General features: G+C 38.5%; 1 protein-coding gene and 1 pseudogene across 1 annotated transcript in view; both read right to left on the reverse strand.

Annotated features, from left to right (window-relative positions):
* SPIRE1 (spire type actin nucleation factor 1) overlaps positions 1-16,021 on the reverse strand; it is a 303,314-nt gene that overhangs the window by 252,399 nt on the left and 34,894 nt on the right. Inside the window, 1 exon segment of the mRNA XM_028524016.2 lies at positions 12,830-12,867. Within this exon segment, the coding sequence (XP_028379817.1) occupies positions 12,830-12,867 (38 nt within the window).
* On the reverse strand, positions 859-4,651 carry LOC114506518 (annotated as a pseudogene).

The raw sequence follows: 16,021 nt of genomic DNA on the forward strand, positions 1-16,021 counted from the left end.
TTTTGAGTTACTTTGAAAATTAACTAAGGACTCATGGACATGGACAACAGTGTGGTGATTGTGGTGGGTGGAGGTGAAAGTGGGTATAGAGAGGATAAATGGTAATAGAAAAATACAATAAAAAAATGAACTATTAAAATGATAGCCCTGACTCAGGTCAGAGCTTCAAGTAGCAAAGACTGATTCAATTATGTTTACAAGAGATCTTGAGATCAACTGATAAACATAAGTGGAAAATAAATAAATAAATAAATAAATTTATTAACTAGGAGCTATCAAATGTCAAAGTGCAGTGAGCTGATAAAGCTAAAGTCAAAAGAGACATTTTTAATAACATACTCTGTGTTAAAGCAGCAAACACCTATACACTACTACAGTTTATTTCAGGCTGCTTAGGAAACAAAATTTTTTCATGTAGTCCAGTTTGTATCAAAAACTGTAGATAATTAGAATGGAATTCTGATGTATTGTTTAGCTTATTTTCAAAATGAGTCTTGGATTTCCCAAAAAAACATATTAATCCTAAGTCTGATTTCCCAGCAGGTCAAATATATAGCTAATTCTTGAGTAGTTGTTTTTTGTTATTGTTGTTATTAGCATCTCTTTGTTTATTCACTCACAATAATACACAGCCCCTGGATGGGGAAGGGGCAGGAGAAGCCATGACAGGGTGGGCTGGAAGGCAAGGAAGCACCTGCTTCCCTGGCTCCTCTTCCCTCTGTGCTTTGGGGACGGGGGGAGGAAGACAGTGGTTTTCCCTTACTCTCCAAAATGTAAAGAGTAGCAGGTGTAAAAACATAAAAATACAAAAGACAGGAGGAAGGTCCCAGACATTCCCCTACCCCAAGGTCTTCGCCTCACTATCCCATCCACCAAAGCTCTCTCAATCCTAGAGGCTTCCTGGCACTGGCAACCCTGCCAAGGGCAGAGTCCAGGGCTCAGAATTGCTGGGCAAGCAGCTTACACAAGCTTACATAGGTGACAGGAGACAGGCTCCTTGCTGGTACAGCTGGTGTATCTAATCCTGGGCTGGGGCTCCAGCTGGAGGAAACAGTCCACTTAAAGGGCTTAAGTTTGTGGACCCCATCCCCCATGAAGTTACTAGGGCTGAGGTCCACATTGTCCAGGAGAATAGAGCCCAAATCCCAGGAGTTTGGCTTTAGTGACTTCAGCATCCATGGAGTGGTTGGCTTGAAGATTTTCTGTGCCTCCTGTTAGGGGAGACTCAGCTGTTTCCAACATGGAAGAAGTCCTGGGCTGTCATTTCTGTTGGCTAGAAGGACTTGTTGATGGTCACTGGAGCTTTGGGGTGAAGGACTGAGGAGCTTCTCCATACCTTGTAGCATACTGACAGGAGTGGAGGCATCAGGAAGTCCTGCAGACACTTGATATTGAGTACCTACACATTTGGTCTTCATAGCAACATGAGTCTGGAGGTCTCCAGGATGGATGACAGTGGGCGTTAAGTTCTGGAACTGTACCAAGGCTTGGTGCCACAGAAGAGACATGTGGCCCAAGTTTTTCCACAACTCAGACTTGACTTCAATCTGCAGCAACTGGTTCTCAAACCGGACCACATTGTTATTGCACATGAACTTAGCAATTTATCAGCTTCTGGGATGAGCAGGCCAAATTCCTTAGGACTTGGGCACAGAAAGGCCTCCTTGGAGATGGGCCCCAGGCTGAGCTGGAAAACCAGGTCCTTGGAGGAGATATCCACCAGGAAGTTGCCTGCACCCAAGGAAGCCTGGGGTACCTCTGGGGCAGAGGGTGAGGGTGTCCACATGGTGCAAGGGGTGGAATCCCCACTCCCACTGATGTCATTGCTGCTTGGGTCCCTCGAAACGTCATCCAGGGTGCTACCAGCCTCTGGCTCCTTCCTGCATTTCAGTTTGGCCAGGATGGACAATTCACATTCAGGGAAGGGCAGCATCTCCTCCAGCACTGTGGCCAGGATACCTGTCCTGGCCACCAAGCTGACGATGAGGTCCATGACCACACAATGCTACAGCAATACGTTGTGTTGCACAGCTGGGAGACAACCCACAGCATGACCTGGATGGTGGCCTTGGTCTCCAGGAAGAGGCTGATGAACTTGATGCAGATGGAATAGCACCAGGGTCCGCATCACCACATTGTACAAGTAAAACTTGGAGTGCAGCAGTAAGAATTGCTCTGGAGGGCTGCAGTGGGGGTCCCTAGCAATGAGGGGACCCAAGGATGTAGCCACTAACATTCACCACGTTCTCATGACAGGCCTGAGGGCCTGAAGTACCTCAAAGATGGTCTTGGCAGTATAGCTCTGGGCATCATAGTGGCTGGTGACAATCTGTAGCATGCCGTACCACACCTCATCTCTCACACAGTCACCTGCAATGTGGATGAGGTTGAGGAGAGTGTTCATAAACTAGCTATAGTCTGCTGCATATTTCTTAGCCAGATGGGCACCTTCAGGCTGATCTCTTCACAAATGGTGTAGTTGGCTGTTGCCAGGTACCACAGCATCTTGACATGATCTGCTTGGTGTTTCTCCAGTGGCACATGGATAGAGGTCAGCTGCCTGCTGTAACACCTTTACATCCCGCTCCATCTTGAGAGCATTGATGACGATGTCAATGCGGGTCCTGACTGACTCATGGACGAACTCAGAGCTGGCCAGTGTGCACATGTTCTCCAAGGTTAGGTAGCACTGGTTGGTCTCCTGGTGCTATAGAAACTCACCCAGTTTATTACAGGCCCACATCAGAAGGCTACACTGACTGTCATAGTGGATGATGAGGCTGATGGTCTTAGATAAGACAGCATTCTTGGCATTGGAGTGCTGGACCTTCTTGAACTTGAATGGCCCATGGGGCTTGTTGAACATGGTCTCTAGACACTCAATCAGCCTCCCCTTCACATCCACATCCTCTGGCAGAGGGCAGCAGTGCAGTAGCCATAGGAGCTTTACCAAGAGTCAGGATGCAGGGATGAAGTAGTGGATGTAGTCCTAGAGGTAGGTGGAGGTTAAGGAGACAATCCATCTCAGGCAAGACACAGCTGGGGAGATGCAAGTCTTGAAGTCATCCACACTCTTCTTGCAGAGACAGGTGATGAGGCTGACAGCAGCAGTGACTGTGCCCATGTGCTGGTCATTAAGCAGGTGCAAGATGTGGGCCATCCACTCACCCATGCATACCAGGTCAAGTGAGGCCTTGTACAGCCACAGCAAGCACAGGGTCAGGCTCTGATTCATGCTGTCCTGGTGTCCTCAGTCACTAGGATGAGAGGGGTATCAGCAGCAAAGGCCTCAGCCATCTCACAGTTGCCCACATTGGTGATACAATGCAGGGCCAGACACATGAGGGTGGGGTTACAGCTGAGCAGGTCATTCCTTTTTTTCAAAAAAGATTTTGTGTATTTATTTAATTTTTAGAGAGAGGGGAAGGGAGGGAGAAAGAGAGGGAGAGAAACATTGATATGAGAGAGCAACATTGATCAGTTCCTCTTGTACAAACCCCAAGTGGGGACTGAACCTGCAATCCAGGTATGTGCCCTGACTGGAATTGAACATGCAACCTTTCGATTTATAGGATGACCCCCATCCAATGGAGCCACACTGGTCAAGGATGCCTAGGTCATTCTTATGTCACTGTTGATGAGCCGGATCAGCTGAAAGTTAAGAGTTCACTGGCACTGAGATGAACAGGTAACCTATCTGCTTGTTGGAGCTAAGAAAGTTCACAGCATCCATGTGACCAAAGTCAATGTCATGGCCAAGCAGAAAGATTAAAAGTAGTTTACACACATATTTTTTCTTACTGTAGCCACCCAAGGCTTTGTCTCTTTTGAACTTGGAGCAAATATTAGCCAGTTCCTTGTTGATTCTCTTAACCTTCACGTCCTTGCAGTTCCAGATATCAGAGATAAATACTGTGAGCCCTGTATTTCATCATCCTTGGACACAGCTGGCATGATAGGAGTAATATCAGCTCGAGACCTGGCCAGGCAGGGCACAGCACATTGGGGGCTGGCAGGTGGGGACTGGCTAAAACTTGAGCTGTTCTGAGTACTTTAGAATCAGACTATTTCACAAATGACTATAGTATAGAACCTATATTCACATAATCACTGGGGTTGAAAGTTCATGGACTATGTTCACTCCTTTGTCCAGTTTACATCTAGCAGAAACACATTCCCTGACTACATAATGCCAGGAATGGAAATAGACACAGATAAGAGGAATACACAGAATAAAGAGATACTCGGGCATATCACTATCCCAAATAAGGCACTAAATTAATTATCAGCATTACACAGATACCTTACATTACACATAAAAGCTGAAGAAGAGAAACATGAATGAACTAGCTAGTCACTTGGACAAGTTAACCTCTCTATACTTTAGCTCTCATTTGCAAAATACAAATAATAACAGTATCTACTTCATAAATTTGTTATAAGAATTAAATTAGTTAATGTCTATAATAATACTTAGCATATAGTAAACTCTAAAGTATATTTTCAAGATGAATATTGCACTGGCTCTACCTAATATGCAGAAGCAAACACAGGGAGGCAGACAAAATGAAGAGGAAAAAGAAACATATCTCAAATGAAAAAACAGAACAAAATTCCAGAAAAAGAACTAAACAAAATGGAGGCAAGAAATCTACCAGGTGCATCCCTGGCTGCTGTGGCTCAGCAGATTCAGTGTCGACCTGCGAACCAAAGGGTACATGCCTGGGTTGTAGGCCAGATTCCCTATTGGGGGTTGTGCAGTAGGCAGCCAATTGATGTAAGAGAAACATTGATGTTTCTCTTACATGTCGATGTTCTCTACGTCTCTTTCTCCATCCCTTCCCCTCCCTCTAAAAATAAGTAACATTTTAAAAAAATTTTATTAAAAAAGGAACTTACCAGATGCAGAGTTCAAAACACTGGTTGTAACGATGCTCAATGATCTCAGTGAGAACTTCAACAAATAAAATATAACAACTGAGATGGAAAAAATAAACAAGAGCCAGTTAGAAATGAAGAATATAGTAACTGAAATGAAGAATGTATTACAGGAAATCAGGCAGAAGACCAAGGAAGCAATTTGGAAGATAAGAAAGTAGAAAACACTCAGAACAGCAAAAAGAAAAATAATCTATGAAAACAAGGAGAGTTTAAGGATCCTCTGAGACAACTTCAAGCATACCAACCTTCACATCATGGGGATGCTAGAAGGAGAAGAGAGGACAGGAACTGAAAACCTTTGTGAAAAAATAATGATGGAAAACTTCCCTAACTTGGTAAAGGAAATAGATATACAAGTCCAGGAAGCACAAAAACTACCAAACAAGATTACACCAGAGAGGCCCATACCAAGACACATCATAATTAAAATATCAAAGGTTAAAGACAAAGTGTGAGTCTTTTTAAAACCTTGTATTTATTGATTTTAGAGAGGAAGGAAGGGAAGGGTGGAGGGAGGGAGGGAAGGACAACGGGAGGGAGGAAGAGATAAATATCAAATTGTTGTTCCCTTATTTATGCATTCTTTGGTTGATTCTTATATGTACCCTGACCAGAATTCAAATGCACAACCTTTGCATATCACAATGACACTCTAATCAATTGAGCTACATGGTCAGGGCCAAAGAGAGAGTCTTAAAAGCAACAAGAGAAAAGCAGTTAGTTACCTACAAGGGTGTGCCCTTAAGAGTGTAAGCTGATTTCTCAACAGAAACTTTTTAGGCCAGAACAGATTGGCACAATATATTCAAAGTGATGAAAATCAAGGACCTACAACCAAAATTACTCTACCTAGCAAAGCTATCATTTAGAATCAAAGGACAGATAAAGAGCTTCCCAAACAAGTAAAAGCTCAAGGAGTTCATCACCATCATACCAGTATTACAAAAAAATGTTAAAGGGTCTTCCTCAAGAAGAAGAAAGAAGAAGAAAGAAATTATCAAAAATATAAATAATAAAATGGCAATAAATACAAATATATTATTCATCCCTATGTTTATTGCAGCATTATTTACAATAGTTTAGATACAGAAGCAACCTAAGTGTCCATCAATAGGTGAATGGATAAAGAAATGGTGCATATATATAATGCAATATGGTTCAGCCATAAAAAAAAAATAATGAAATCTTGCCATCTGCAACAACAGGGATGGACCGAGACTCCAGCTGGGGTGTCCAACCCGTGGCCCAGGATGGCTATAAATGCAGCCCAACAAACAACTGTAAATTTACTTAAAACATTTTTTTTTGCTTATCAGTTTTCATTGGTGTTGTGTATATAATATGTGGCCTTCCAGTGTGGCCCAGAGATGCCAAAAGGTTGGACATACAAGAGGGTACTGTGCTGAATGAAACGTCAGACAGAGAAAGTCAAATGCCATATGGTTTCATTTAAATGTGGAATATAAACAGCAAAACATAAACAGACTCATAGATACAGAGAACTATTTTAATGGTTGCCAGATTGGAGGGGGATTGGGAGAATGAGTGAAATAGGTGAAGGGATTAAGAAGTACAACTGGTAGTTACAGAATAGTCATGGAGATGTAAAGTACAGCATAGGGAAATAGTCAATAATACTATTATAACTATGTATGGTGTCAGATGGGTATTAGATTTATCAGAGTGATCTTCATAAGTGATATGAATGTTTAATTACTGGGTTGTACACCTGCAGCTAATATAAAACTGTACATCTACTGTAATTGAAAAATAAAAAATTATTTTTAAGAAGATGATGTGGGAATGAAAAAGAGTATTTATGTAAAGTATATATGAAATTTATTTCCAAATGTGAACACGAATGTTTTTAATAATTTCCCTCACTAAAGCTTAAATGTTTCTGCTATGCTATTTTTACAAATCAGCTCTATCAAGATTAAAGTATTGATAAAAAGTTAACTTTATAAAATGCTTCAACCTATTCCACTTAAAATACAACTAATCCACCAAGGGGGATACCAGGATTGTTTTAGCTATTCATTTAACCTTCCTTTTTGCTAAAGGGAAAGGTTTTCTGAGTGCTTCATAATTAGTGGTGTTTAATAAAAGACAGGAATGTATGAAATTTGGAAAATTAAAACAAGAATGAAAAAGTATCAATTAAATACTTGAATATTCAAATTCTTTGTTTTAAGAGCTTGGCAATTTTCTTCAACTTTAATAGTATAACCCACAAAACTATTTAAATAATACCAGTAAGAAAAACTTGTAAAATGGGGGTAAAAACTCTCCCTAAACTATGGATCAGGAATTCTTCTTTGGCACACAAGTACCCACAAGTACAGATCAGCTATTTGAGAGTTTATAAATATCAGTCTGAGCCACTCCTAGAGAGGGAGAGGTTAGGGTTACACACTGTTTAAACAAAAGGGGCACAATATAAACCAGTGGTTGCCAAGGACTTGGTGGAAGAGGAAGGAATTGTAACAAAGGAAATGGAGGGAATTTTGAGGATGATAGACTTGATTGCAAAACTGGTTAACACAACCTAATGTACTGTAAAAACTCAATTGTAATTGAAAAGATTTAAATTTTAAAAAAGATTTTATTTATTTGTTTTTAGAGAGGGGAAGGAAGGGCGAAAGAAAGGGAGAGAAACATCAGTGTGTGGTTGCCTCTCAAATGTCCCCTACTGGGGACCTGGCCCGCAACCCAGGCATGTGACCTGACTTGGAATAAAACTAGTGACCCTTTGGTTCACAGGCTGGTGCTCAATCCACTGAGTCACACCAGCCAGGGCTAAAAAGTTTAAATTTTGAGGACTTCCAGGCAAGATTGAGATGTAGGCAGATACATTTTTGCCTCCTTGCACAACCAAAAGAAGACAAAAAAAATTTTGAAACAAAAAATACCCAGAACTGCTAGAAAATCAAACTGTATGGAAGTCTGACAACCATGGAATTAAAGGACAAACATTCATTCAGACTGGTAATAAGGGGAGGAGACAGGCAGCCAGCTGAAGAGGACATTACAAGGTGGCAGCTGGAGGTTCTGGGTGAGCGAGGTGATGGCTGGTAGACCAGGCAGTCCCACATTTGTGTGCAGATAAACCTGGAGGAACAACTGGAGAACGAGATAGACTGTGCAACCCAGGGTACCAGCTCAGGCAAATAAAGTCTCAACATCTCTGACTGTAAAAATCTGTGGGGGCTGCAGCAGTGAGAGAAACTTCCAGCCCAAAGGAGAGTTTGTTGGAGAGACCCATAAGGTGCTAGGACGTACACAAAACCACCCACCTGGTAATCAGAACCAGAGGGCCTTATTTGCTTGTGGGTAGCAGGGGAATTGACTGAGAGCTGAGAAAGAGCTGAGCAAGAGGCATTGTTTACTCTCAGTCCCCTCCTCCACATACAGTGCCACAACACAGCTACCTGGGTTGCCCCTCCCTGGACAGTACCTATGGCTCTACCCCTTACAACATAAGGGTAATGCCCAGACAAAAAAAAATATGGCCCAAATGAAAGAACAAATCAAAGCTCCAAAAATAGAACTAAGTGATGAAGAGATGGCCCACCTATCAGATTCAAAGAGTTCAAAACAGTGGTAATCAGGATGCTCACAGAAATAATTGAGTATGGTTGCAAAATGGAGGAGAAAGTGAAGGCTATACAAAGTGAAATAAAGAAAATACACAGGGAACCAACAGTGAAAAGAAGAAAACCAGGACTCAAATCAACACTTTGGAGCAAAAGGAAGAAAAAAACATTTGACCAGAACGGAATGAAGAAACAAGAATTCAAACAAGTGAGGAGAGGCCTAGAAACCTCTGGGACACTTTTAAACATCCCAACATTCAAGTCATAGGGGTGCCATAAGGAGAAGAGGAAGAACAAGACATTGAAAACTTATTTCAAAAAGTAGTGAAGGAAAATTTCCCAAATCTCGCAAAGGACAGAGACTTCTAGGAAGTCCAGGAAGCCCAGAGAGTCCCAAAGAAGTTGAACCCAAGGAAGCACACACCAAAGCACATCATCATTCAGTTGCCCAAGATTAAAAACAAGGAGAGAATCTGAAAAGCAGCAAGAGAACAAGAGACAATTACAAAGGACTTCTCATAGGACCATCATCTGATTTCTCAAAAAGAAAAAACAAAAACAAAAAATGTTGCAGGCAAGAAGGGGCTGGAAAGAAATATTCAAAGTCATGAAAGGCTAGGACCTACATCCAAGATGACTCTATCCAGCAAAGCTTTCATTTAGAATGGAAGGGCACATAAAGTGCTTCCCAGATAAGGTCAAGTTAAAGGAGTTCATCATCACCAAGCCCTTATTATATGAAATGTTAAAGGGACTTATCTAAGAAAAGAAGATAAAAAATACAAACAGTAAAATTACTACAAACTCACAACTATCAACAATTGAATCTAAAAAAAGAAAAGTAAGCTAAGCAAACAATAAGAACAGGAACAGAGTCACAGAAATGGAAATCACATGGAGAGTTATCAGTGGGGAGGGGGTGGGTGGACAATGGGGAAACAAACAGGGAATAAGAAGCATAAATGGTAGGTACAAAATTGCCAGCAGAGATTAAAAATAATATAGGAAATGCAGAAGCCAAGGAATTTATATGTACAACCCATGGACATCAACTAAGGGGGTAGGGGAAAATATTTGTATGTGGAGGGGGCAGGGTGGAGGGGAATAAAGGGAACAAAAAATGAGACAACTGTAATAGCATAATTAATGAACAAAAGGGTGGTGCATGAAGCTTTGCCCAGGCACAAACACTTCCCCCCTCCCTTGCTTCTTCCCTAGAATACCCCTTCCTATGTGAAAGGCTGGGCTGATCCTATATTACATGTAGTACTAGCAATATGCTGTTCCACCTCATGGAGGATCCTTCTCACGTCTACTTATCTACACAACTTGTTAGCAGCCATTCTCTTGGTCTGGACTTTATGCCAGCAAGAGCTTGATAAGACTTTTAACTTACAAGAAGAACTAGAAATTTCTTTTCTCAATAGAAAAAAAATTATGGGCAAAAAGAAGCTCTAGCAATCACTTTTATGAACCAGGATAACCTCACTCTCAAAATTAACCCTGTCTTCTCATAGACAAAAAAAGGTTGGCTTAAATCCTTACATCAAAGATTCCCTCAACTTCCCAATGTCTACCTCAGGACTCAACCCTCAATTCTGTTTCTCAGGAAGAAGCACCTCTGTTGTCTCTGCCCTGCCCCAACCACTCTCAAAACATTTTAGTTGTTAGGACCCCTTTACATTCTAAAAAATTACTGAGGAGTCCAAGGAACTTCTATTTATGTAAGCTATAACCTATCAATACTTACTACATTAGAAATTAAAACTGATAAATTTTCATTTAAATTAAATTATTTAAAAATAATATTAAATATGTTAAATCAGTTAACATTTTTATGGAAAAACTTTGTTTTCAAAAATGGTGAGACTGTTTTACATTTTTGCAAAACTCTTGAAGGTCATGCTTAATAAAACTGGCTGGATCTCATATCTGCTTCTGCAGTCTGGTATTAGTCATAGTCATGCAGTCATGTAGCCTGTGAAAACATTACACGCTCTGAGACAATGAAAATAAAAGGGCAAATAATGTCTTGATATTACTTTGAAAATAGTTGACCTTGGAAGGGTGTCAGAAACCACTCCTGCCCTCCCACAGCCCTTAGAGAACCACCGCTCTAGTCAAGCCATCTTCTAGACACAATCCTAGGTCTGGTTTCAGCAAATATCCACTAATTTGGACTCCAGTCTTACTCTCTCTTGGCTTCCTTACCGCAAACACCACCACCACCACCAAAAAAGAAGAAACAATATAAAACCTCCTACTTAAGCTCTCTTCTCCTTCTCTCAAGTCACCAAAGTTCTTGAAAAAGTTTTCACTGTCTCTACTGCCCCTCCTTTTTATTATTTTAATTACAAAAGTATATACAAAGACATTCTCATTTTCTTTATTTTTTTTAAGATTTTATTTATTTTTAGAGAGGGAAGGGAGGGAGGGAGGGAGAGACAGAGACAGAGAGAGAGACAGAGAGAGAGAGAGAGAGAGAGAGAGAGACATCAATGTGTGGTTGCTGGGGGTTCTGGTCTGCAACCCAGGAATGTACCCTGGCTGGGAATCGAACCTGGGACACTTTGGTTCCCAGCCCGCACTCAATCCACTGAGCTACGCCAGCCAGGGACATTCTCATTTTTTAAAACATCCAAACAATATAGACAAATCACCATTCACAATCCCAATCTCTTCACCAGAGGTAACCACCACTATTCACCCCTAGAAAATACCACAAAATTATTTTTTTATTTTAATCATTGTTCAAGTACAGTTTTCTCCCTTTTATTCCCAGTCCAGCCCACCTACCCAACCACTATTTTTAAATTAAATATCAGATTGAAATATTTCTTTTATTGTGATTTTTCCCTCTTTAAATAGTTATACAAAATAAATCTGGAATAGAACTCTACTTAGATGCCAATTCTTTTGATGAGTGGAGTAAGTTATGGATCAAAGGATGAGGGCTAGGAAATAAATACAAAGCAAGTACTAAGGAAGATGTTAACCATGTCGATTTTATGGCTTGTATTGCCATAATAAGACAGAATAATAACACTTAGGACTACGCCTTTTATGTAAACCCCTCACATTTCATTATGTAAATGCAGATGAATACTGGCTATTCTTGCATCATCTTGATAAATATAATAGTGTCTTTAGGGTTTAAAAACATTTTCACATATATTATCCCTTTAAAATTCACAACCCATGAGGTTAACAGGTACTATGTTTAATGTTTTATAGATAAGAAAGCAAAAGTTCTTAGGAAAAAAAATTATTTGCTCAAAATTACATAGCTAGAAAGAAGCACAGCAGAAACCATAGACAGAACATATATCTTTTGAGTCAAATCAAATCCCACTTCTTTATATCATATTGCATATATGTGCAACATACAAATATTAAGTTCTTGCCTATTTTTAGAGTTAATTTGCAAAAAATTATCTCTACTTTCAAACTTGAACAGAAAATATAAAAATGAATTGTATAACTTTTGAATACAAAAAATAGTAAATTATTTTTGCTTCTTTATTATACAGTATAATCCCTTAGGGACCTTGCATTTTAAAGTTAAAATTTACTAACACCTGCATCAACATGGAGATGTATTATAAAATTAGAAAAATAACTTTTTAAATCCTTAATTAGGCAATGCTGTTAACAGAAGATCTAAGTCTCCTGATTGTAAGAATGATGTAACAGCTCCTGAATAAAATACCACACATACATAATTCATGGGTCCTGCCTTATATTTTGATGCTATCCTTGAAATTCCTGCAAGGAACACCTGGAATCATGTGGAAATTCATTATATTTCACGATGACAATTTTAAATTACATTGTTTCAATTATTAAAAACTAATAATCCTAGTTATACAAATAACAAAGCAATTAATTCATTATTAATCTTACAGAAACACTTTCCAAGGTCCTATTTTTTCTTACACCAATGTAGCTCCATAGAAATCCAACACATTTAAATGATTTCTGTATTATGACATACTAGATTGGATTATGAAGAAGTGTAAACTTAAACTATTTCAAATTAAGGGCTCTTAATCTTAGCTAACTCAATTTCACAAATAACTCAAGAAAAATTTTAAACTATGATTAAGTTCATCTTTATAACTCACACTCACATTTTAAAAACATGGACAAGATAGCAGATTTTTTTCACAAATATAAAAGTTATACACCTGCTTTCAACACAAATTCCATAGTGACATAGTTCAGTACTCAAAGTTAGTCTATACAGTAATGCAATACTCCTTTACTAAGAAATATTTGAGCATTTCTCTTACCTCTGTTTCTGTACAATGTGAAGAATATCCTGATACACCTGTAAATAAAAGTACAAAAAAAAATACTTTAAAAGGATTTTGACTTTTTAATCATTGATAAAAAAAAATTGAGGTACTTTAACCATGGCTTTATTATATTTATAAAAGTATGCAAATAAAAGGTGCTAGAGTGACCAAATATTCTAGAAGGTCCTGCTTTGATATTTAAGTTTACATAGGCCTATACGAAAATCATAAAGAAAAGAATGAGAAGAATATGCTTAATTGTAATAAGATATAAAACCACATATTTGATTTATATATATACGAATTCATGAAAGTAAAACAAAAATACTTTTAAGTCTTGTTTTTTTAAAAAATATCTTAAAATACTTTTAAAAGGTACCTTTTAAAACACTTTGAAATGTCTTTAAAAATTTTTAAGAGTCTTGGACAGTTCCCCAAATATATTTCCAGGTTAAAGTTACAGTAATCATCTCAGTGAAAGGCAACATGTTTCAAACACATATTTTCTTTAATATATGATTAGATAAAACCATATAATTAATCTAGTAATTCTTTCAACAGAAGATCACCTAAAGAATAAGTAGTATGAACAATATTCAGCAACATTAATGTTTTCTATTCATCACTGAGACACAATATGAAGGAACATATACAATTACATATTTCTATCAATTTGGTGATTAAGACATTTTTAAAAATAAAAAAACAGCTATTTTATTTTAAAGGAGAGTCATTTTTAAAATACTTTTAGAGTCATGTTTTAAATAGTTTTAACAAAAGACTAGCTAACACATTTATACTGGGTACTAAACAAATATTTTAATTTCCCCAGTTTACACTTCTCAAATTTCACTGTCTTAAGTTCAAATATACATTTAGCCCCATCTCTTTTTCACCACCAACATTAGCCTCCCTCTTTCTTTCCTTCCCCTCCCCAGCCTACTACCCTCTTCCTGGCCTACCCTACTACTAATCCTAGTCCATAGTGGTTCTATCAGTCTTTAAATGGTTAACTAGAATTTAAATACCTCAAGTCTATGATGATACCATCAAAAAATTCATAAACTATGCCTTCCAATTTATAGAATGAAAAATAAAGTTGAAACCCACAATTTCTGATGAGCTAATGATCCTATATAAAATATGGGCTGAAATCGAGACCAGAAAAAAAGGAACCTTAGGTTCTATAAAATTAAAATGATATATGAGCATAAATAATTAAAGATTACATGAACATATATATAAAATGAGTTTATATATGGATTTATGTACTAGGATTTTAATAAATATATAACTATATATTTATCATTATATAAAATTATGTTTTAAAATTATATATCATATATTATCTTTTTATTTATTTATGACTATTTGCTGAAAACATTAGTGCTTTTGGTAAATTAATACTTGACTTCTACTAAAATGGTAATAACTTTAACTTAGGAAAGTACAGTGGACAGAAATAGCTCAAAGAAGGGCACAGACTACATCTCAAGAAACATTTACTAAGCATCTACTGTGAACAAGAGAAAGAAGAAAGGAAGAGAAAAATATGGTAACAAGACAATTTACAACAGAGGGTAACCTCATTGAGAGTACATGGCTGTACATCTTCAGTATAATATATTCTTAAAGAAAAGAGAATTACAGCCGTGGCTGGTGTGGCTCAGTGGACTGAGCTCCAGCCTGTGAACCAAAATGACGCCTGGCTGTTAGATTCCCAGTGAGGGCACATGCCTGCATTGTGGGCCAAGTCCCCAGTAGGGAGCATGTGAGAGGCAACCACACATTGATGTTTCTCTCTCTCTCTGCCCCCTTCCCCTCTCTCTAAAAGTAAACAAAAGAAATCTTTTTTTAAAAAAAAGAAAAGAGAATTACAAAGAAATCTACAATTTTATGTAGTAGTTTTGTTGCTGGTAGTAGCATTTGGTAGAAAATTCAGAAAACCATTTTGTCTTTATTGTAGCTTTGAGCAGATAAGTAAATACAAAGATATTTTGGGGAATCATCAGTGGAGAAGGAATATATGAACTTAAGGTAGGAAGGAGAGGGAAAGCCTTGCAGCAGTGAACTAGAACTAGAGGTATCATACAACTTATAAAAAAAAGTATTTCCAAGCCCTGGCTGGCGTAGCTCAGTGGATTGAGCGCGGGCTGGGAACCAAAGTGTCCCAGGTTCGATTCCCAGCCAGGGTACATTCCTGGGTTGCAGGCCATAACCCCCAGCAACCACACATTGATATTTCTCTCTCTCTCTCTCTCTCTGTCTCCCCCCTTCCTTCCCTAAAAATAAATAAATAAAATCTTTAAAAAAAAAAAAAAGTATTTCCTATCACTGCCATCCAAAAGTGGGAGAAGCAACACCACCCCATTATGAAAGGGCATACCTAGCCCATCCCCCCTCAAAAAAACCAGTACTGCTTAGGAAAATGACTGGCTCCAAGACTGGGACAAAGACATTATAACATAAGATGGAACATTTTCTTTGCACCAGAAAGTAATAAAGTGCTCAAAGAATGATGGAGTGAATATCAAAAGGGCATGAGTCCTATTAAGATTTTTTCAATGACTTCTATTATAAAACTGAAAATACTCCCCTATAAGAGGACCAAAAATTTTTGTGAGAACATACTGTAACTTTTAGTTACTCAGTTTGAACTGGTGACTAAGTCATGCAAATATGGAAAGGTGGTTAAGTATGAAGTGCTTGACCACCTACACTACTCTGCCACCCAAATCCCTGCCCAATCTCTGACCCAGGAATCAGAAAACCCAAATTATATGACAGCAGAGATTAAAGAAATTGTGGAAATAATCTTGCCCAATCCAATCATATCATAGAGGAGTAATCTGAGCCTGAGGAGTCAAATGAATTGTACAAAACGACAGAGTAAACAGTAGACTCCAAGGCTCCTAAATTCAATTATGTGTTGTTATAATTGTGGTTATTCCTGCTTCTGCATTTCCACTTGCAGGGGTCAGTGGGGTTAGAGTACAGGATTGCAGGGGTGCTGTCACAGACACCTACTATTTATAACATAGGAAAATGGGAAAACATGTTCATTATTTAGCAGTTAGCAACTGCCAGTATAGCGCCAAGCAATTTTCCTTTGACAATTTTTGAGTCTGTCTTCACAAGCTGGCTACTGTCTTTATAGAACCAGACCTGAAAAATTCCTCTAAACTC

This window comes from Phyllostomus discolor, chromosome 9, assembly GCF_004126475.2.
Source record: "Phyllostomus discolor isolate MPI-MPIP mPhyDis1 chromosome 9, mPhyDis1.pri.v3, whole genome shotgun sequence".
Taxonomy (NCBI): Eukaryota; Metazoa; Chordata; class Mammalia; order Chiroptera; family Phyllostomidae; genus Phyllostomus; species Phyllostomus discolor.